General features: G+C 39.8%; 1 protein-coding gene across 1 annotated transcript in view; it reads right to left on the bottom strand.

Moving 5' to 3' along the window:
- MYO16 (myosin XVI) overlaps nt 1-22682 on the bottom strand; it is a 653675-nt gene that overhangs the window by 280353 nt on the left and 350640 nt on the right. The window contains exon 17 of the mRNA XM_011933947.1: nt 2199-2310. Coding sequence (XP_011789337.1) covers nt 2199-2310 — 112 coding nt within the window. The remainder of the gene's footprint in view (nt 1-2198; nt 2311-22682) is intronic.

The following is a 22682-nucleotide window of genomic DNA, read 5'->3' as shown; positions in this document are numbered from 1 at the left end:
CCATGCCCAGCTTTTTTTTTTTTTTTTTTTAATCAATTAGTCTTCGTGAAAGGTTCTGGTACCTGCAAGATAGGCACCTCTGGATAGACAGCTGAAGAATCTATACTGTCCTCAAGAACCTCATAATTTAGTGATGGAGACAGAGCTGTGAAAATAACTACAATGTGCATTACAGTGTGCTGGATTCTATGACAAAAGTAAAAATAAACTCCTTCCTGAGCAGAAAGGAGGCTGTGATTCTGTGTCTCTGCGGAGTGCGCAGCCATCCCTGCCACCCTGCTAGACGGGAGAGCTGGAGGCACGGTTACGAACAGATCTCTCAGGACCACAATCACAAGTGTTGATTCAAGAACTCACTGGCCCAGAAATACCTTCCTTTGAATCTTACTGGACATAATCCATCCCTCTAAAGTGGATTAAATTGTCTTCATTCAAGTCACTCCCAGGGTCAGGATGAAATAATTAATTTCATGGGTTTCGCTAGTGTGTACCTACTACTTTTACCAAGAAGGCTATGAGAGTCTCCCTGGGTTATCTTAGTCAGAAAGTGTACTTTGCTTGCCCTGCCTTTGAGGATCAGTCATGAATTTTCAAAGCCCCGTTTCCAGGCAACTGGTATGTTGGCAGAATGGTTTCTATCCATATCTCTAGCTTCACTTCCTCTGAGGAAGCAGACATCTCAGGCATGGAAGGAGGGAAAAATATCAAAACAAAAAAGTACCACAGCAGCAAGTGCAAAGACAGAACAGTGCCAGTGGGTCGGACTCAGTGAAGGAGAAAAACAGAGGCTAGGTAATCAGAGCCAAAAAGAACGAGACGCCATGTGATTGCGGGCTCCTCGAGTTCCAGTCTCTCAACGCGGCAAGGGTGGGTGCAGCAAGGTGCCCCCGCGTTCACTGATTTAGGGTGAGCCTCACCTCCTTCCTGTTCCCCCCGTGGACCTCTCCACCCTCCCCACCTACTCACCCTCCCCACAGTACTCACATGTACTGGCTTCAGAAAAATAAAAAGAACAACTTTAAATCTGTGACCTAGTCTGGGCTTGTGAACTAGTGGCCTGTCCAAGTTATCCCTGTGATACTATATTAAATATTCATGAGGAATTGTCCATAAATTGACCATAATCCAAAATACCACGATGTTGAATGGAGGCAAAGAGAATGCCTCTGGGAAATAGAGATTGAAGGGAATTCTGAGAGGTCTTTCTCAAGCCTTAGACCATTTCTTATGTCTTATTCACTGGACGGGTGCTGTTTAATTCAGTAACCACTAACCACACATGGCTATGTCAATTTAAATGAATTAAAGAAACATTAAACATTTATTTCTTTAGTCCACTAGCCACACTTCAAGCATCCAGGAGCCACACGTGGCTGGAAGCTACCGTGTGGTACGGCACAGAGCAGGTCACTAACATTTCCATCATCAGAGATGGTTCTACTGCACGGCCATGGTCTAAAAGTTTTAAAGTGTAATTTTTCAGCTTCATAATGCTTGGAGGTATTTTTCAGCTTCATAATACTTGCAGGTATTTGGCAATTCTGTGCAATCAAATATAACAATATTGAAACATTTACATTGTTCAAGAAGATGTTTTAACAAGGTGATTATGTTAATTTTCAAGCGATTCTTAACACGAACAGTTACTTCAGGTTTATCAGTTTTTTCATGGGTTGATCAAATATAAAGTTATTTGATCTGTTTTGGATACATATATAAAATATATATCTTGAATATTATATATTTAAATTTTAAATTATATTTTATAAATATAATCTATAAATTATAAAGTTTATGATCTATTAAAATGTATTTTAAATATTTTAAAATTATATATTATAAAATATATATTTTTAAAAATATATAATGTATATATTATATTCATTTTGGGAAAGGGCTCCTTGTCCACCCTCTTGAAAACTGCACCCTCTCCTCTTGCCACTCTCTGCTGACTACTCTGTTTTCTTCCTAGTTCCCTTCTTCCTCAACATGTGGATTAAGTCCTGCCCCCCGCCCCTGTCCCCACTAGCATGTCAGCTCCAGGAGGCAGGGATTGGGGCTTATTGTCTGTCGCATCATCAGTGTCCTCGGCAACACCTGGAATGTCACAGGGGCTCAGTAAATACTTCTGAATGAATAACTTTTATAAATTAGTAGAAGGTTGATTTACTCAGTGAAATATTTATGACATGACTCACCAAGTTGCTGAAGCCAACTACATTCAGGGCTTGTTTCAAAACAGCCAATTTCTCCCTGTTCAGAGAACGCTCCCCTGTGGATGCATCGTCCTGCACGGTCTGGTTCAAATACCTGTTAGGAGACAAGGCGTGCAACGTTACCGCTTGGCTTCTGGTCAGATTTCTGTGGTTAAAAGTCACTTCTGCCATATTTGATCTCTAAAATGATGGGAATCACCTGGACATGGTGTCCCCAAATTTTCAAAGCGTTTGGTGCATAACAGCACATGATGTCTCAGGAAAGGGAAACGTTAGTTCTTGTTGTACCAGGACATATTTATATTCCTTTACTCGGTTTTCATCTTAGCTGCTGCACCTTTCCTTGTGACAGGAGAAGGTCACAAGTGATTCATGTATTTCTTTCTTTTTTTTTTTTTGAGACGGAGTTTCGCTCTTGTCGCCCAGGCTAGAGTGTAGTGGCACAGTCTTGGCTCACAGCAACCTCCGCCTCCCGGGTTCAAGCGTTTCTCCTGCCTCAGCCTCTTGAGTAACTGGGACTACAGGTACGCACCACCATGCCCAGCTAATTTTTGTATTTTCAGTAGAGACAGTGTTTCACCATGCTGGTCAGGCTGGTCTTAAACTCCTGACCTCGGCCTCCCAAAGCGCTGGGATTATGGGCGTGAGTCACCACACCTGGCCGTGACTCATGTATTTCATATAAAAATTTGACAGGTTCTATCATAACGCTTTGTAATTAATATCTGAACTAAAGATGCCTAATTTATAGTAAGTTATTATTTTTCTTTGTTGGTACTTTTCAATAATGAGATTGGTTGATTATGCCATTGATTTACTCCTTTCCCTCAACAAACGTATATGAATCACCTATCTTAACACAGGCAATACCAAGCAGCTGAGAATATGAAGGAAAAGGACTCAACAACAGCAGAATAAACTATGCAGGGGCACAGACAAGGGAGACAGAATCAGAGAGACAGACTCCAGGTATAAGGGTACAGGAAGGGGCTGCACCCAGAAGTGGACCATGAGGAAACACGGTGGGGAAAAGCAGGTTTTGGTTCCAAGAGTTGCCAGGTAAGAATTTGCCAAGCAACTCCCAGGCTTTCAGCTTATCCCTGGAATAATTAGAACATGTCAAAGCAGAAAGAATTGGTCAAGCATGATGCATATGGGGAAAATATATCCATGTGTGCAAAATTGGAGTCTACAGTGAGATGAGCAAAGATTGATGAGACTGGAGAAGTAGCCAGGGCTTTGTACAGCTTGAAAAAGAGTTTGTCATGTCTTGGAAGTGACGGGCAGCTCTGAGGGCCTTGCAACAAAGAAGTGGCATGACCAGGTTGGTGCCTCGGAAAGAATATCCTGGTAGCCCAGGGCAACATTACCTGGAAAGAGGTAAGGCAAGTAAGGGGGGCATGTGGCCCAGTGAGAGACCAGTGGTGGTGAAGAAGAGGATGGATGGGGAGAGGAGAAGGGAGGAGGCAGAGCTGGCAGTCCGAGGGGGTGAACTGGGCACTGGGAGGTGGAAAGCCGGGAGTTCACGATGAGTAGCAAGTCTCCGTCTGGGAAAACAGGGTGGACTGCGGGTCCATTCACCTGGAAAACATTCTCAAGAGGAGGAATAGGTTTTTGGAAAGATCAAGTCTTATATTTGATATCAGACACATTGACTTTAAACTACTTGTTAAAGTTTAAATGTAGTCCCAAGACTTAACAGCTATAAAGATCTGGAATTCAGAAAAACACTAGATAATAGGATCTGGAAATCATCGACATGCAGAAGGCTAAAACCATGGGAGAGGGTGAGCTCACACGAAGTGAGATGCTGGAATTAGGGCTGAGGAAAGAATGGAGTGTCCAGGATGGAGTAAGAATGTTACAAGAAATTTGAGTCATTAAAACAGAAGGTTTTTTTTTTTTTGAGACAGAGTCTTGCCCTGTTGCCCAGGCTAGGGTGTAGTGTGACGAACTCACTGCAACCTCCTCCTTCCTGGTTTAAGCAATTCCCCTGCCTCAGTCTCCCAAGTAGCTGGGATTACAGGCGCACACCACCACGCCAGGCTAATTTTTGTATTTTAGTAGAGACAAGGTTTCACCATCTTGGCCAGGCTGGTCTCAAACTCCTGACCTCATGATCCACCCACCTCAGCCTCCCAAAATGCTGGGATTACAGGTGTGAGCCACTGTGCCTGGCTGGAAAAGGTGCCTTTAAGACTGAATGATAGTGATGGAAAAGAGACCACAGAAACAAGTAAATTGTGCCCTTGACAAGGGGAATGTTTTTTGGAATTGGAAGGGAGAAGCAAATCGCAATGGCCATGTGAGCTGGGTCTGTGAGAACTTCTTTTCCCTGAATCTCGGCTGAGGTTGGAAGAACAATCTAGGGGCTGGAGTGGGGTGTGGGAGAGACTTTGGAATATGAGCCTGCTGAGGTAGAAGTATAAAAACCTGCATAAAAGACTTCAAGAAAGGGAGCCGTGGAGAGTACTGAAGAGGGGGAAATGGATGAGGAAATGGAGGATGAAGAGGGGGAAATGGATGAGTACTGAAGAGGGTGTGGAGTTGGTGCAAGGGGAGGGTCTGCCTCTCACTGCAGAAACAACCTGACTTTCTAGGACGTGCCAGGTAAGGTGACAAATATGACACTGAAGGCTGGTGCCATCTCAGGGGAGGAGAGCAACCAATGCTTGTAGCTTTGATTTTTCTAGGCGAGAAAGAGGTTGAGGTTCCGGTGACCAGGTGAAGGTCGTGGGAACCTAGACATTTGCTGCGGAGAAGGGACAGTTGTGAAGCAGGGAGCAGCAGGAGCTCAGGTGACGCTGCAGCATGCCGTGCCCAGGTGGCGGTGGAGACCAGCTCCTGGGGTGGGGTCACCTCCTCTAGGGTCCCTCAAATGTGATGGAGGATGAGCAAGCTGGGGTTTGGGGCAGTGGAACAGAAAAAGATCAAGGGCAATGATATCAGTAAGAAATTGGCTTACCATGGTCAGAGGGTCCTTTTGTCTGCAATCTATAAACCTTTAGTGATAAACCTTTTATTATTATTATTATTATTATTATTATACAGGGTCTTGCTCTGTTCCCAGGCTGGAGGGCACGGTGTGATCTCAACTCATTGCAGCTCTGCCTCCCAGGCACAAGTGATCATCCCACTTCAGCCTCTGGACTCTGGGCTGGGATCACAGGCACATGTTGCCACGCCTGGCTAATTTTTTGTATTTTTAGTAGAGACAGGGTCTTGCCATGTGGCCCAGGCTGGTATTGAACTCCTGATCTCAAGTAGTCTGCATGTCTTGGCCTCCCAAAGTGCTGGAATTATAAGTGTGAGCCACCACATGCTGGCCCTAGTGATAAATCTTAATGATAACAAATTGTAACCCCTCTCCATACTTCTGGTCCTCACAGTAGGTTTCTATGCATCTTCCTGACATTATCTTTTTTTCTGACTTACTTGATCATTGCACAAGTTAATATTCCATTGAGGGGCCACTTGTCTTGCAAAGAACAATTGGCTCCTGTTATCATTAGAGTCAAATGGGCAAAAAAAAAATTTTTACAATTCTTGATAAGTAATCAATCAGTAAGCTCCCCGTAGCCCTGCACCAGCTAGCTTAAGCATTTCTTTAAACCTCCCATCCTCCATTTTCTTTTACTTTTTAGCCTAGAATTTACAGCAGCTATGACCCGCTCTATGAGAAAGTATGAATACAGCGGCATTTTTATTTCAGTTAAATTTTGGGTAGATGAAGCCCTGTGAAGAAATCCTAGTGGTTGCAGACAGGTCTGTTAACTAGGTAACGGGTCAGGTGGGAACCAATTCAAAACAGACAATTTGAAAGGGCAGTTTGCCTGATGGCAGGAAAGATGCCTTCAGCTTGGTTGTGAGCATTTTCCTCTGTAGCCAGAAAACTTGTCATAAAGACGAAGAAAAAAACACAATGCCTTTTGCACAATACTTAAAATTCTCCCACCATTCAAAAGCATCTAGGATGATTTCACTAGAAATGCAGTTCTTACTTATCAGCAAAACTCTATCTTAAAATGGGAAGGTTGGTACCAGAATAAAAAAAAATACATGTTTATTTTTGGAGATTAAAAATACAAATTTTCCCTTTGACATCACTCAATCATGAAATCTCACATACGGGCAAAAAAAAAAAAAAAACTTGGAAAATATGCATGGTAAAATATGGAAACTAAGAATCTGAAGACATATTTAAGTACCATTTGACAATTAAAAAAAACCCCATTTAAATCTTTATTATCTGTAAAACAGGGTAAAAATATATTAAAAATAGATTTAAAAATTCTCCATTTCTAGTTCACAGTGGTTTTGTGAATGACAAATGAGACACTGTGTGTGGTATGCCTCCTACACTCAGGTTGCAATGCATGTACGGAATATGAGTATTTCCTGGAATGACTAGATCTTGCCTATGCGGGCAATTTTCAGTCAGTGTACTCCGTCATTAATGAAGCTCTTAATCAAATAAATGACTGTGCCACTAACCATCTTAAACCATAAAATATGCTGTTCTATACTTTTCAGACAGATAAAAGTAACAAATAGGTGAAAGGAAAAGATCATAGTTCACACTTGGCTGTTGCATACTGACGTGAATTGCCTGAAAGTTGACAATCATCGATGCAATGTTACAATGGCATGCCCAGACTTTTTTTTTTTTTTTCTTAACAGTTTGAAATAGGTAATAATGCTGGGTAAGGGTCATGGACTTCCCAGTGGCCAGTGGACTCGCTTCACCTCCGCAGATGTTATCCCACTAATCTCAGCACAGTGGCTGAGAACCATCCTAGAAGCATCAAAGCAAGGGTTTCATCTAAGAGTTTCCAGTTTTACCCCCATATTGATTCATGGTCACATAACCTCTAGCATTCAGACCCTTTAACTTAATATTCAATGTCTTCTATACTATTCTTCTATGAGTCAAAATCATACATCTATAGCTTAAGCCTATTATTTTCTTATCCTCTTTGGCTCTTGGAACACTGGCAACATCTAGATATCTCCATGTGCAGAGTCAGAAATTTCAGAGAGCATTTGTTAAGAGTCAGCGCTATTTTGTTTTTAAAAGATTGGCAGATCCAGGGAATAGTCTGTCTGCTGTTTCTATCATGGGGTAGAAGACTCTTAGCATGGGTGCTCTAGATGGATAAAAACTACAGATGGATTAATACTGTTTAATTCCACTCAAAGGGAAATGCGACGGGAACTAGTATTTCTTGATACTGATGGCCCAAATTCTCCACTGGATGTTTTTGAGGCACTTCCTCTATTAGTCTCCACAACAACTCGCAAACAGAGCCATTATTTTACCTATTTCAGAAATCAGGGCACTGGAGTCTGTTCAAAGTTGTGAAGCCTGACATCGGCGGACCAACACACCCCTGTCCTGCCCCCGAGCCCAGCGTCTCTCAAGCTTAGTTAGGAGTTTCCTGCAAGGCAGATCGGACACACTGAAGGTCTTGCTGCTCTGCCTCTCCTGGAAGTCAGCAATTCCTAAAGTCTCCTACATTTTATTTACAGAAAAAGGATACCAACATTGTAGAAATTTGGTGGTCCAATTCCATAGAAATTTTAGCAACACTGATATCAACTATATATAGTTTTATGTATGTATGTATGTATGTATGTATGTATTTATTGACATGGAGTCTCACTCGTTTTGCCCAGGCTGGAGTGCAATGGCATGATTTTGACTTACTGCACCCTCTATCTCCCAGGTTCAAGCGATTCTCCTGTCTCATCCTCCTGAGTGGAGTAGCTGGGACTACAGGTGCCCACCACCACTCCTGGCTAATTTTTGTATTTTTTGAGAAGGCATTTTGCCATGTTGGCAAGGCTGGTTTCAAACTCCTGACCTCAGGTGATCTGGCCTTCCTCAGCCTCCCAAAGTGCTGGGATTACAGGCATGCACCACCATGCCAGGCCTATAGTTGTATTTTTTAAGCAGTGAAGAGGTGTCTTGACCTTAAGTGTTGGGTTGAGTTGGCAGCTGAAGGAGAATAGTTAATATCTTTCCTCACCAGAAATCTGTCTACATCACCATTGTTCATTAATTTATATATTATTCATTTCTTCTCTCCAAATTTTAACCAATTATTTAAGCATGTTTACTGCTCCTTAAGGCAAAGTCTAGGAAAAATAAACTTCTACGTTCTTAAAGTGTCAAATCACATAAAAGTCATAATTGCTGTGAAAAGTGCTGCTTAAGAAAATAATTTCAACAGGTATTCAATTGGCAGGGACATCCCGGGGAAAATATAGGCCCTGGGGAAGGCTCCCAGCCAACCCCCCAGCCTTTGCGCTCAGGGTTCATCATCAGATGCCCACTCCTCCCAGCTCTCCACGGCCTCTAGGCTGATGCCTAATTCACTTTCCACTGATTAACTTCATAGCATGAGGTTTTGGCGTTTTTTTCTGTCTCCCCACGAGTTAGCCACAGGAATCCCAAGAAAACACCAAGTGAAACTAGAAGTAAGGACTAGACAGCATCTGGAAGAATCTGCATCTACAGGGGTTTCTCCAAGACAGGCGTTCGTGGTGCATACCATTTTCTTCTTTTTTGTTCTTTTCCATGTTCCCCAGTATTTCTGAAAATCAAAAAGTATTATATATAATCATAAGAAAAAGAAGCTCTGCACATGTATCCCAGAACGTAAACAAACAAAAAACAAACAAACAAAAAAATGTTTTGAGGAAGGTAATGCTTTTAAATCATCCCTACATCTGTTATCAAGTTTATAAAGCTCTCAATGAAAATTTTTCTAAAGGGGGAAAAAAAGAAGCTCTACCAAACTCTAAATCAAAAACTGGGAGCACAGTTTTCTGTGGATTCATCCAGGCTGCTGCGTACGGCTAAACTGTATTCCAGTGTTAACACACGGCAGCGTATCTAGCCACTTAGCCGTCTGAAAAACATCTCGAGTGTTTCCAGCGGGGCTTTTATGAATAAGGCTACTATGAACATTTACATAGAGGTATCTGTGTAAACATATGCCTCCATTTCTCTTGGACGGATGCTGAGAAGTACAATACCTGGTTCATAGGGTAGCTGCATCTATGCATCTATAGTTTTATAAGAAACTGTCAAACTCTTTTCTAGCATGGCGGTACACTATTTTACATTCCTACCAGCAATGCATGGGGCAGTGAGTTTCTTCACATCCTCACCAGCATCTGATGCTGTCACAGTTTTTTTTTTTATGAGCTGTTCTGATAGGTATGTGGTGGTATCTTATCAGGGTTTTAATGTGCATTTATCTAATGGTTAATGACACTCAACACCTTTTCACATGCTTATGTGCTATCCGTATATTCATATTTGGCGAAATATCTCTTCATGTCTTTTGCCCGTATCTAATTGCACGAGAACAGTTTTTATTTTCCTACTGTTAATTTGGAGTACTGTTTATATATTTTAAATATTAGTCCTTTGTTGGATATGAAGGTTGCAATATTTTCTCCCAGCCTGAACCTTGTCTTATAATATTTTTAATGAAGTCTTCTGAATAAGAGTTTTACATTTTGATGTCATATAATTTATCAATCTTTCCTAATGTGGATTAGGATTTTGATGTCAAGCTTAAGCTCTTTTTGCCTAGTCATGGATCCCAAATATTTCCTTCTTTTGTTCCCTAAAAACTGTATTGCTTTATACTTTACATTTAGGTCTCTGATCATCTTGATTTTTTTCTATAATATGTGAGATTTTGGCTTTGCTTTATTATTTTTGTTTTGCTTGTTTTGCCTATGGATGCGCGGTTGTCCAGCACCTTTTGTTGAAGTTGATCTTTCCTCCACTTGACTGTTCTGTATGTTTGCCAAAAAAGTCACCTTTTTGTGTGTGAGTGTATTTGTGTGAGTCTATTTCTGCATTCTCCCTTCTCTTCCTTTGATCTCTGTGTCTGTCTGTCTACCAATACCATAGTGTCTGGATTACTCTAGCTGCCTGGTAGGCCTTAATATGGGTAGGGTAGTTCCTCTGATTTTATTCTTCTTTTGTGTTTTCTTTAGCTATGAGAAGTTCTGTGTCCTTACACACATATTGTAGAATAAGCTTCCATATGTGTCTTAATATTGTTAAGATTTTAACAGGAATTACACTAAACCTATAAATCACCTTAGGGATGACTGGCATTTTTATTATATTGAATCTTCCAATAAGTGAACATTATAAGTCTCTTTTTCTTTCAGTGGTATCTTTTTTCATTTTCACCCTCCAGATTCTGTACATGTTTTGTTAAGTGTATAATTAAGTATTTAATTTTCCTGGAGAAATTGGAAAGGGTGTTGTGTTTTTAATTGTGGTTTCCACACGTTCACTGTTAACACATAATGACTACTATATGTGATTGATTTTGTGCACTGATCTCATATCCTGTCAACTGCTGAACTCACTTACTAGTTTTAGGAGATCTTTTGTTTTTTAAGCTCCTGGGTTCTTCCCACTCCCCCTTTTCACAAAGCCTAATGGTGCTTTCTTTAGACTAAGTTTCTAAATTAAAATTTTATCAACCAGTACGAAAAAAGCACACCTTCTCCAGCAATACAGATATCTTCCGTCTTACAGAAGAAACCGTGGCAAACCAGGTGAATGTGTGTTACAATTGTATAAAATTCGACTTGTGCTTTGGATAAGAAATGGTTTTCATTACAAGTTAAATTTATTGAAAACAAGTCAGTAACAACTGTTGACTATGTGCTATTTCTAATTAACTCATCCATTTAACCAATTTGTTTATTGTCCTGACAACAAAGAGCAGGCTGATGCTATGTCTTCCAAAGCAAGTCCATAATACAGCCAAAATAATCTGTGTATATATGTGAGGTGTGAGTGTCAGTGTGTGTGCTAATACTTTTGCTTTGAGGCAAAGTAAAACTAGTCCTGGACTAAGTTTCTTGTGTCACCTGAGAACGCATGAATAAGATTAAGCCGTGGACTAAATCACAGGAGGGTTTTCTTTCTGAACAGAGGAGTCCACACTGAAGATTTCTTTCAAGAAGTGCTATGTGGAGGCACAGACGAAAACTGTTACCATCCAGCATGCGGCATCACTCTAAGGAGGGGGAATAGATATGATCTGAAGGTCAAATACAAACATTGACTGTTTGCCAAAAACATCCCCGTGGAACTTCAAAGGCCTGTGTGCTCTCCCTGTGGCCGCAGCTACTGTGTCTCCAGGGTGCAGGCGTGGCCCCGTTCAGCAGGCACAGAGATCAGTGCGCATGAAACAACCCTTGCGCGCCTGCTTGTGTACCCAAGTCACGCTGGGATTGAAGGTTCAAGTATAAACCAAAATGTTACTACTTAAAAACCAACTTGTTTAGTCCATTCACCAAGTCAGAGACTCACAGACTACAAACACAATGTTTTGCTCAGTTTTTTATCTGCTGTGTGAATACAAAGGAACAGTGTCTTCTCTATTGTGGGCAGAGCTATCTTTTACTTGGTGATGTTTAATATATAAAAAGAAGCCAAATAAGGCAAAATTAAACAGTTGGCTTAAATTAAACAGTTGGTATCAATAAAGACAGCACACTTTGCTAATGACGATGGCCAAGTGCTGATTGCCCACCCGCCCTCACTTTGCTCCTAAAAAAGAAATTATTTTCTGTATTGTTTTTGAACTATCTGAAACACATTAACTAATTTTAAATTTTAAGTCTCCCCCTCCTCAAGGAATACGTGTACAACTTTTTATTAACCATGCGTTCAGATACATAAATCTCCACCTGGAAAGTATTAATATGTGAGTCACAAACTGTTTTGTTTGGAAAGAGAAAATCTTGTCAGTGGTCTCCAGGAAAAGAACAGAATCTAATAAATTTAGGAAAAGAACAGAATCCTTTTAACAAGTTACACATTCAGAAAGTCTTTGGGTCTTGTGACATTCCCAGAATAGTTCATCCATATTTTTCTAATCAGTTGAAATATTTCAAAACATCTCGTGAAACAAATTCAAAACTCTCGCCACCTTACACACAGTGAATACTCGTATGGCCAATTATTTGTTTCTTGAAAATGTCTAGTTGGGAGAGCCGGGGGGTGGAGACAGACAGGGTGGCTGTGTCTTGCACAGAAGGCCCTGGACAACGGTTAAGGGGCTGACCCCAGCCTGAACTCATCCCCGAGCCTTGTGTCCGGCATAAACACAGCCAGAAACACACACCCAGAGCTGCTGATATTTCAATGAGTGAAGTCGTGAAATGGAGAGAAAAATAAGTTTTTGCTCAGGAAATGTGGGTTGGCCTGGCCTTGAAGATGGCGGGATTAGTTTAACAAGTTGAGGCCTGGGGAGCTGTACCTGCCTGGAGGGAGAGGTGGGCAGAACTTTCTCTAACTCACATCAGGACATCCTCAGTCTCAGGAGGGTTCTACACAGGAAGAGGGCACAGAAATACGCCTCAGGCGAGGCTGAACAGGTGCCGAGGTCCTCCTCAGGGGAGAAGGTGACCAGAAAGCATTGTGTAAGGCCATGCCCACAGCACCAACAGGAAGGATAAAATTCACTAACCCTGTGTCTTAAATACCGACTAACATAGGCATCTACACCCAAACTTCAGTAATATGCAAATATTACAGTTTATTTGATTCAGACACACGACCACGTACAGATAGTTACTACTGACAAAGGTATTCTTAGGCAGGTTCATCCGGGCCCCACCTTTGACCTTCATCAAATGCTCATAAAGTATGGTGTAAAAAACATTATGCTGAATATAACCCACAGATGTATCAAGCAACCTCTTTCAGGTTAGCAGGACTAAAAGAAAATTTTAATTGCCCAGTCTCTACAAGAAATAAAAAAATTAGCTGGGCATAGTGGCCTGCAACTGTAGTCCCTGCTATTTGAAAGGCTGAGGTGGGAGGATCACTTGGGCCCAGAAGGTCGGGGCTGCAGTGAGCTGTGATCGTGCCACTGCACTCAAGCCTGGGTGACAGAGCGAAACTATATCTCAATTAAAAAAAAAAAAATCCATCTCTGTCTCTGGATAGATCCATACCCTCTTGGCTACTGGCTCTGTTTCTCTGGAGAACCCTGACCAATACACTCTCTTCTCCCCATTTCACTTATTCCTACATTTAAATATTTAATAGCTCCTATTTAACAAAAATTTAAACATCATTAACTTGTTTATGGATAAAGATCATGCCTTAAAATTCCTGGTGGATTCTCAAAAAATTTAAATTAATATTGAGTGTACAGAAGGTTATATACATCTGCAAGTTTCCATATGTATGTCAAAGTTTCCATATGTATACCCAGTTGGTTACAGTTTTGCTGGATAGGTTCCCAATATATCTGGAAGTGCCATAGGTAGCAGATTGATAAGTCCATAGTGAACACGAGCTCTACTCTTCCTTTGGTCAAAGGTTGGCATAATAAGTGAAAAATTTATGCCATAAAAGTCAATCCTCTTTATTATTATTATTATTATTATTTTGCCAAAATCAAAAGAAACAAATAATCTAATGAAGAATGTATTAGGTAAGGTTATCTAGTGAAGAAAGTTTAGTGTAAGAAACAAACATACAAATATTGATCAGAGATGCTCTGGAAGGAAGTATGACAAAATGGGGAAGAGAGAAGGAATGGAAATACAATAAAATAGTGACCAACAGATATTTAAATACTTAGTCAGATTGCCTTTACTGGTAAGATAATTGGACAGTCAATTTAACCTTCAAAAAATGGCATGTCTACCCTCGGGCGGACAGACACACATTCCAGGTAGGCAGCTCAGAAGCCTGGCTTCAGGATAGGACGGGCGACGCATGCTAAAAACCTTTCTGATATGTTAATTAGAAACATCAGCACCTCCAAGCTCTAAAGATTCATTAAAATTGAGATTTTCAATGAAGAACTTAAAATGAGTAAAACGTGTATACTCTATAGCCAATCTTTAAAAGTAAAATTCACGAAGTTTTTTTCAACCACCAAAATGTATTCACATGTAGGCTGTACCTACTAAGGTAAACTTATTCAAAACAATGTATGTAACTAAATGAAATCAGTAATAGGATATTAGATCTGGCTATTTCCGAATAGATTCATAAAGTAAATAAAACTAAATAATCCAAATTTTCTGCTAAATGTAAAAGCTGAGTAAAAATGCCTAATTAATTATAATTAATCCTAACAAGTCAAGATAAAAAAGCATAGAAATCTGGGTTCCATTTTGACACCTACTGTTCTATTGCATAGGATTTGGCTCCTATTTTTAAAATACTTTCTAGTCAAGGATGTCTTTCAGAACTATTGTTGTGATTACTTTTATGCTACATATTTTCATTAAGAAACATTATTTACGAAATAACAAAGTTCAAATAATGAATAACCCTCCAAATAAGTGGTCCCGGGCCATGAATTGTGCTTTCAGGTCACAAACACTTCTACATTAAAGAAAATTTCCAGAGAGACCCAACCACATGGTCTAAATGCTATCATATATTTACATTCAAAAAGTAATGGAAAGCGAAAAATTCTGAAACTAATTATCAGTAAAGTTTGGACTGATGTGCTTCAGCTCCGATTGTAATATTCTAATTGAGAGATTTTAGTGTGAGAAATCCAAGTAAGTTACACAAGAATATTGTGAAACAGTCCGTCACATAGAAAGATACTGAATCAATACAAAACATTTAAAATCTATTTTACAAAAGATGAATTCTGGAAACTTAAAAAGACAAGCAGGCACGACTATACCGGGTTTAATATGTTTGTTCACTCAGAGAAATCATTAGCATTCTGTTATATCTTTCTCGTACACTTAGGAAATGAAGCAATATTATGACCTAGCAAAAACTGATTTACTCAATTACTATTACTACTGCCATTTTGCGATATTGTTCCTATTTAGAAAATAACTCTATAGTTGTCTAAACCAATTATACTCATTAAAAATACTAATAAAAGTTATAAGGAAAATATGATTAAACTCAGGTGTTTCATCTCTGACAAATTTATCTTCAACTTTAAAACATGCAAAAGTATATATTTCCTTAGAAATAAATTGAAATGGAATTACGATACTGTAGGCTCTTTAGACATTATTCTTTAGCAATCACTCTCATACCATCTTTCCATCCAATTTTCTGATTTTAATGCCTTAACTTCAATACTTCTATTTAGGGTATCAAATACTTAAACAAGTAACAACAAATCTCAACGTTTATGAAAATAAAAACTCTAAATTAGCAAGATTTATATCAGAAGACATTTACTTCCGATTTGTTATGGAGTTTAAAAAGTGGGGGTGGAAATTAAATTACATAAACAAACTAATAAAGTGAAAAAGTAGTCTTAATGTCATCATTATCAAATGCAGTTGAGAGTGCCCTTCCCTTTTTCCCTTTTCTTCTTCAATCTTAACAGGTAATCCTAAAAAGTTTCATTTAAGAATAAGGCACGCTGCTTTTTATTACTATTAGGTTGGTGCAAAAGTAATTAAAAGTAATGACAAAAACGGCAATTGCTTTTGCTCTAATCTAGTATTTTTTTTTATCTTATCTCCCAGAAGAATGTTCTTACAACAAGCACTGCTCAAAAGCAGGAACTCTATGTGTGGTCACAGCAGAGAAAGAAATCTAGAAGAGGCACAGTCAGAAGTGCAATACCCTCCAGTACAGTTCAGCCTCGTGTGCTGTGCTGCGTTCCGATTACTTGAGGCTGGAACCCTGATCAGCTGATTTGCTAACGCAACTGTTCTAAATGTCCTTCTCACTTCCCACTAAGTTCCATTTTCAGAAAGGAAGTCTCTTCCTGCTGAAACTGAAATCACCACTAACTGGAATCAATGACACATTTTAGCTAAAGAGGAAACAAATCTGGGCGTGATGGCTCACGCCTGTAATCCCAGCACTTTGGGAGGCCGAGGCAGGTGGATCACTTGAGGTCAGGAGTTCCAGACCAGCCTGGCCAACATGGTGAAGTCCTGTCTCTACTAAAAATACTAAATTAGCCGGGTGTGGTGACTCATGCCTGTAAATCCCAGCTACTCAGGAGGCTGAGGCAGGAGAATCGCTTGAACCCAGGAGGCAGAGGTTGCAGTGAGCCAAGATCATGACACTGCACTCCAGCCTAGGTGACAAAGCAAGACTCTGTCTCAAAACAAACAAAGAGGAAACAAGTTCCACTTGATGTTTTTCAAATGTTGATGATATCACACTTAAACAAAAGTACTACATCTATATAATGATCTAGATCAGGAACTCGTAGGGTCTCATGAAATGTTACTTAACTCATTTTGCATTTCAGCAAAAACTGTATATAATAAGGATGTGGTCCTGGTAAACAATATTTTTGTAGTTAAAGCAATATTTCTGTAGTTAAATATTGTTAAAAAACAATATTTTTGTAGTTAAGTTAAAAACAATATTTTGTAGTTAAAACAATATTTTGTAGTTAAACTACAATATTTTGTAGTTAAAGTAGTTAAAATATTGTAGTTAAACTACAATATTTTGTAGTTAAACAATATTTTGTAGTTAACCGCCAATTAATTTTCTTAGTAATGGAAAGCTAAAAATACACTGTTTATGTTTCGGCAATGGGTACTTACAGAAATGTTTCATGCCTTTCTTCTTTGGGGCCAGAATATTCGTTTCTTTCATTAGATGGACATTCTTATCATCACAGCAAATTCAACTGTTTCTCATTCACCAATTGATTTACTTTATAAATGTTTAATTTGATACCAATCATGCTTCCTTATTGGAGTCATAGACCTGAATCAAGCAAGGTTCCTACCCTCCTGTTACTCACAAAAGATGCTAAATTTTAGACTGGAAATTGCCAGAATAGAGATAATGCCTGTAGTTCTCCAAGCTGCTTGGGGGAATCGGATTAGCTTTATAAAGATCGACTTGAAGAAATTGTATACTTATGACAGAGAGTGTTTTGTGGTTTTGTTATTATAAACTGCTGATTTAAGATAGTAAGTCTTCAGTCAAGGAAACAAAAATGCTGAGTTTCTACATGTGCCAAGAACTGGGATTACTGGGGAATTCAAAGATGAATGAGACTCAGTGCTTATCAAGAGACATCAAACAAATCAGCCAAGGGAACAGAAGTATAAAGATGAAATTATAGTAAGATATACATACACATACCACATTTTATTATATATTATACAGAACAGTGATATGCACAATTTCAATGGTCATTTAATTATTAATTCAGAGAAGGCAAACTAATATTTAAAATATGAGTTTTTTTAAAAACTGAAATGCTGCTGCCTGTTCTAATAACAATTGACTTGATCAGAAACTCTGTATGTGCATCCCAATTAGGAATGGAGTAAAATGTGAACAATTCTGCAAACGCACTTACTCTCATCAGCACATTTTCTAAGGGGCTTTATGATCTTCGGAATTCTTCAAACATTATTCACGCAATCCCTTGTCTAAGGGAAGTCCGTTTAGAAATAACACAGACGCTTCGAGTAAATGTACTTGTAATAATAATTATATTATGTAATAGGGAGAAAAATAGTCAAACAATAGGATTACTATTTGAAACAATAGATGAAGGATTAAAAAGCAAGTCTTTAGTCACAGAACAATTAAATGAAGTACCAACCGCACTATCACAATCAACTATAAAATGCAGGCCTGTTAGCCTCCCTGGTATTCTCTGAAAGTGCGGAATTGTATACACTATACTACAAATACAAAACACATTCTATTTATGTCAACGAATCCACAAAATAGTTTACTATTTGTATGCTTAATTAAATTAACTCTTAGGCATTTAAGAAAATTCAAAGTCAATTAAACAAAATTTGCTTTGAGTCAAGGAGTATAATGTGTCTGTACTAACCAACGCAGCAAAACATGTTAATTTTTAACTAATTTGAACTTTCATTGCTGCAGTGAGGTTTTCACACCAACAACAAACACGAAAGAGCATTTCTCTTGATTGAATCAATGTTTCAGGAAAACTCTTTAAGAAAACAAATGAGCAAATGGACAGCCATAGCCATTTTCTGGCCTCTTCATGCACTTTTTTTTCTTCTTCTTTTTGAGACTGAGTCTTGCTCTTATCGCCCAGGCTGCAGTGCTGTGGTGCGATCTTGGCTCACTACAACCTCTGCCTCCTGCATTCAAGCGATTCTTGTGCCTCAGCCTCCCAATTAGCTGGGATTACAGGTGCATACCACCACGCCCAGCTAATTTTTGTACTTTTAGTAGAGACAGGGTTTCACCATGTTGGCCAGTCTGGTCTTGAACTCCTGACCTCAAGCGGTTCACCCACCTCAGCTTCCCAAAGCCCTTCATTAACTTTCAAAGCTCATTCTTGTCAGGGTGATTTTATTCCATGGGGTAGGATCTGTCTTCACTCCAGAATGCTTTGGGGAGTGGCAGGAAGCAGGCCCCTGGTAGAAGGCTAATGTCAGTGTCAGCATCCCCTGGATCTGTCTCCTGAAACTGACTCCCAGTGACCTCTCCTGTCTGGCTTCTTCTTACTGGAAATGGATTCATGCTCTTTCAGATTCCACCAAAACCACTCCTCAGGCACAGAAGGCCTTGCCCAGAGCAGCTTCTCCCTGGGAAGCTGGGGCATGCTGAGCCTTTCCAGCCTGTGGCTCACTGGTGTTTGTTGTTGGTGTGAAAACCTCACTGCAGTAATGAAAGTTCAAATTAATTAAAAATTAACATGTTTTGCTGCTTTGGTTACTACAGACACATTATACTCCTTGCCTCAAAGCAAATTTTGTTTTGTTTAATTGACTTCGAATTTTCTTAAATGCCTAAGAGTTAATTTAATTACACATACATACAGTAAACTATTTTGTGGATTAATTGGCATAAATAGAATGTGTTTTGTATTTGTAGTATAGTGTATACAATTCCGCACTTCCAGAGAATACCAGGGAGGCTAACAGGCCTGCATTTTATAGTTGATTGTGATAGTGCGGTTGGTACTTCATTTAATTGTTCTGTGACTAAAGACTTGCTTTTTAATCCTTCATCTATTGTTTCAAATAGTAATCCTATTGTTTGACTATTTTTCTCCCTATTACATAATATAATTATTATTACAAGCACATTTACTCAAAACGTCTGTGTTATTTCTAAACGGACTTCCCTTAGACAAGGGATTGTGTGAATAATGTTTGAAGAATTCCCAAGATCATAAAGCCCCTTAGAAAATGTGCTGATGAGAGTAAGTGCGTTTGCAGAACTGTTCACATTTTACTCCATTACTAATTGGAATGCACATACAGAGTTTCTGATCAAGTCAATTGTTATCAGAACCGGGGACCCAGGGAGGTTCCCTGTCAAAGAAACGTGACAGGGAGGTGGCCCACATTTAGCAGAACATAGTACAAATAATCTTTCTTATGAGAAACAGGAAGCGTCCTATTGGGCAACATAGGCCAAAATACCTGAACTTTGTCTTACCTCCCAGGGCTCACTGAAGAGCTACTCACTGTGATATCTGAATCTTGTCCCCGTAACTTCTCAATCACTCCTAAGTGTTCTCTGCTGTTCTTTGTGTTTAGGAACTCTTCAAGTTTTTATTTTTCTAAGATTATCAGCAAGCAAAAATTTCATGGGGAGAGTTTACAGGTACAATATGTGAATTATTTTACCATGATAATGTATTTGGTGTAAGAGACAATTAAGAAAAATAATCAGTCATTATTGCATATTGTTCTGTTTACCAAGAAATATTTAACCAGGTGAGATATTGCAACATGTCTAGGACAAATTCCCCTCTACTTAGATATCACACACACAGACACAGTAAAGATAATATATTATATGAATGTGTGTGTGTGTATATATATATATAGAGAGAGTATATATATGATGCATCACCTATGACAGTATGATAACACTATGGGTAGTACTACCCAGTGTCTTTTATTGATATTGATATTTTCCGTACTTTTCTCTGATAAATGTGTTAATCTGTTTAATAGCTAAAACTCTGAATTAGACACATTGGAAATATGTTTTGTTATTATTATCTCTAATAATACTCTCAAATAAGAAGTGGTTAGAATTTATCAAAATATTTAGCTGTAATAAAATTTAATTTTTATTTCCAAGATGACACATTAGAGGCATTCAGCATGCCTCAGCCACCTGGAAACAGCAAGACAGTACAGAAAGATCAACCCAATTAAAACCTCATTTTAATTGAGGAAGGAAAACAGGAATGTAGCAGAATTGTGAAGATACCCCAGACGCTGGAGAGGAGGATACCAGCAAAGAGCCTCAGTGACGGCATGTGACTAATGAAAGTGAGCCAAGCCCCAGTGCATGACAGGCAGAAAACCTCCCTCTGTGACTCCCCTTTCCACTGGGGACCCCAGCAACCCTGGCCGAGGGGGACCCCAGTGACCCTGGCCGAGGGGAGCACTTTGTATTTCCCAAGCCCTGAAGTTAACTCGGGGAGTTACCTGGGTGAGAAGCTTGGAAAGATGCTCTACAGGAAATATGCTGGGAAAAGCTAAGATATTTCCCAGACCCAGGACTGGGAGCAGGATGTCATTTTTAATCCAGGCACCTACAAAGGCAGCCATTCTTCAGCAACCTTGCACTGTGGCTGTGCAGGCATATTAGGCTTGGGCCTGAGATTGGAGAGCCTGCTCTGGAGTGGAGTAGGGGCCTCCACAGTCAGAACTGTGAAAACTGCCTCAGCAGTAGGTGCTTTGTGCTCTCTCCACAGGCCTGGGGCAAGAGGGGAGCTGCTACAGCTGACGTTCCTCCTGAGCAGTTAGTCTTGCAGCCATGGTCAGCCTGGTGACCTGGATCTGATCCGTGTGTGCCACTGATGGGTGCAGCAGCCTAACCCCTGAGACTGTGATGCAGCAAGGCTCTCTCTGCTCTATGCACAGGCAGATCTCTGGGCATTTGGAACATTCATTCACGGGGTTCCGCAGTCTGAGCCGTCGCACGTTTCCTGAACATAGATGGTGGTGCAGTGAGATCCTCTCTGCTCCACGCCAAGGTAGATCTTCAGGCACTCACAGCACCTGCTTGCCTGGAGAAGGCATGTTCAGAGACCTTTGTGCAGGGCGTCCCTCTCCACTCCATGCCCAGGCAGATCTCTAGGCATCGGGAGCACCCACTCTCCTGGAGTAGGAGGTTAGGCCACCCCACATCCCTGTGCAGAGAACTTGGGGGCTAGGGGGTCTCCCAGCTCTATGTCTAGGCACACCTCTCAGCACTTGGTGGTCACCCACTGGATTCTCCCTTAGCACTGGGGTTTGTGTCTACCAAGAGGGGACCTGTGGGTGGAACTGCCCAGTCCAGCCCTTCCTGGCTCCGGACCCCCAGGGCTGAGCAGGGAGCTCAGATCATTGTGCATTCCATGGATCAGCCCAGCACCTGAGGCAATAGAGAGTTTCAGCCAGCAAACAATAAGCAAGTATATATGCAGTCATGTGGGCCTTAGACAGCTCTTAGCTATAAGCACCAGCTACAGGCTTGTAGGATGAACTGCAAAGTTCACCACAAAACCTGCCAAAAAAAAAAAAAAAAAGTACATAGGTGTGTATAGACGCAAAGCCAAAATACTGTATCCAACATTCTCTATCGTCACACCTCTAGGGAGGGGGAAAAGGGAGAGGAAAATAAAACACAATAATAATTAACAACAACAACATTATAGGGAAAGAAAGAAAAAGAAAAAAATCCACATGCATAAAGATAATTGCAAAAATCAGAAGTGCCAATTTTTCCACATCAAACACTGCAATAATTCTGCTACCACAACAAATCTGAATGTAGCAACACCACCAAAGGATTGCATTAGCTCTCCAGCAATGGTCCCTAACAAAAATGGAAAGTCAGAAATGACAGGTAAAGAATTCAAAGCATGGATTGCAAGGAAGCTTATTGAGATCCAAGACAAGGTTGAAAATCAACACAAAGAAACTTCCAAAACAATCAAGGAAATGAAAGAAGAGATAAACATCTTAAAGAAATCAATCAGAGTATCAGAGGTTCTGAAATCTAAAAGCTTACTTAAGGAAAGTCAAAATACAACTGAAAGCTTTATCAATAGATTGAGGCAAGCAGAAGAATTTCAGAGCTTGAAAGCCAGTCTTTTGAGCTAACACAGCTGACAAAAATAAAAAAAGAATTTAAAAAATGAGCAAAGTCTTTGAGAAATATGCGATTGTGTAAACCAACCAAACCTATGAATTACTGGCATTTCTGAAAGAAAAGAAGAAAAAGTAAACAAGTTGAAAAATACATTTGAAGGAATAATTCAAGAAAAATTGCTTTATTTGGCTAGACAGGTGGACATCTAGATACAAGAAATCTAGAGAAAACCTGTGAGATATTACACAAAATGAACAACACCAAGGCATATAGTTACCAGACTGTCCAAAATCAATGCTAAAGAAAAAAAATCTGAAAGCCAGCTAGAGAGAGAGAGAGAGAGAGAGAGAGAAAGCAGATCATGTACAAAGGGGGAACCCCATCAGGCTAATGGC

The sequence above is a fragment of the Colobus angolensis genome, unplaced genomic scaffold (genome assembly GCF_000951035.1).
Source record: "Colobus angolensis palliatus isolate OR3802 unplaced genomic scaffold, Cang.pa_1.0 Scaffold13, whole genome shotgun sequence".
NCBI classification, from domain to species: domain Eukaryota; kingdom Metazoa; phylum Chordata; class Mammalia; order Primates; family Cercopithecidae; genus Colobus; species Colobus angolensis.
The sequence above is the reverse complement of the archived record's forward strand: the minus strand, read 5'-3'. Positions and strand labels throughout refer to the sequence as shown.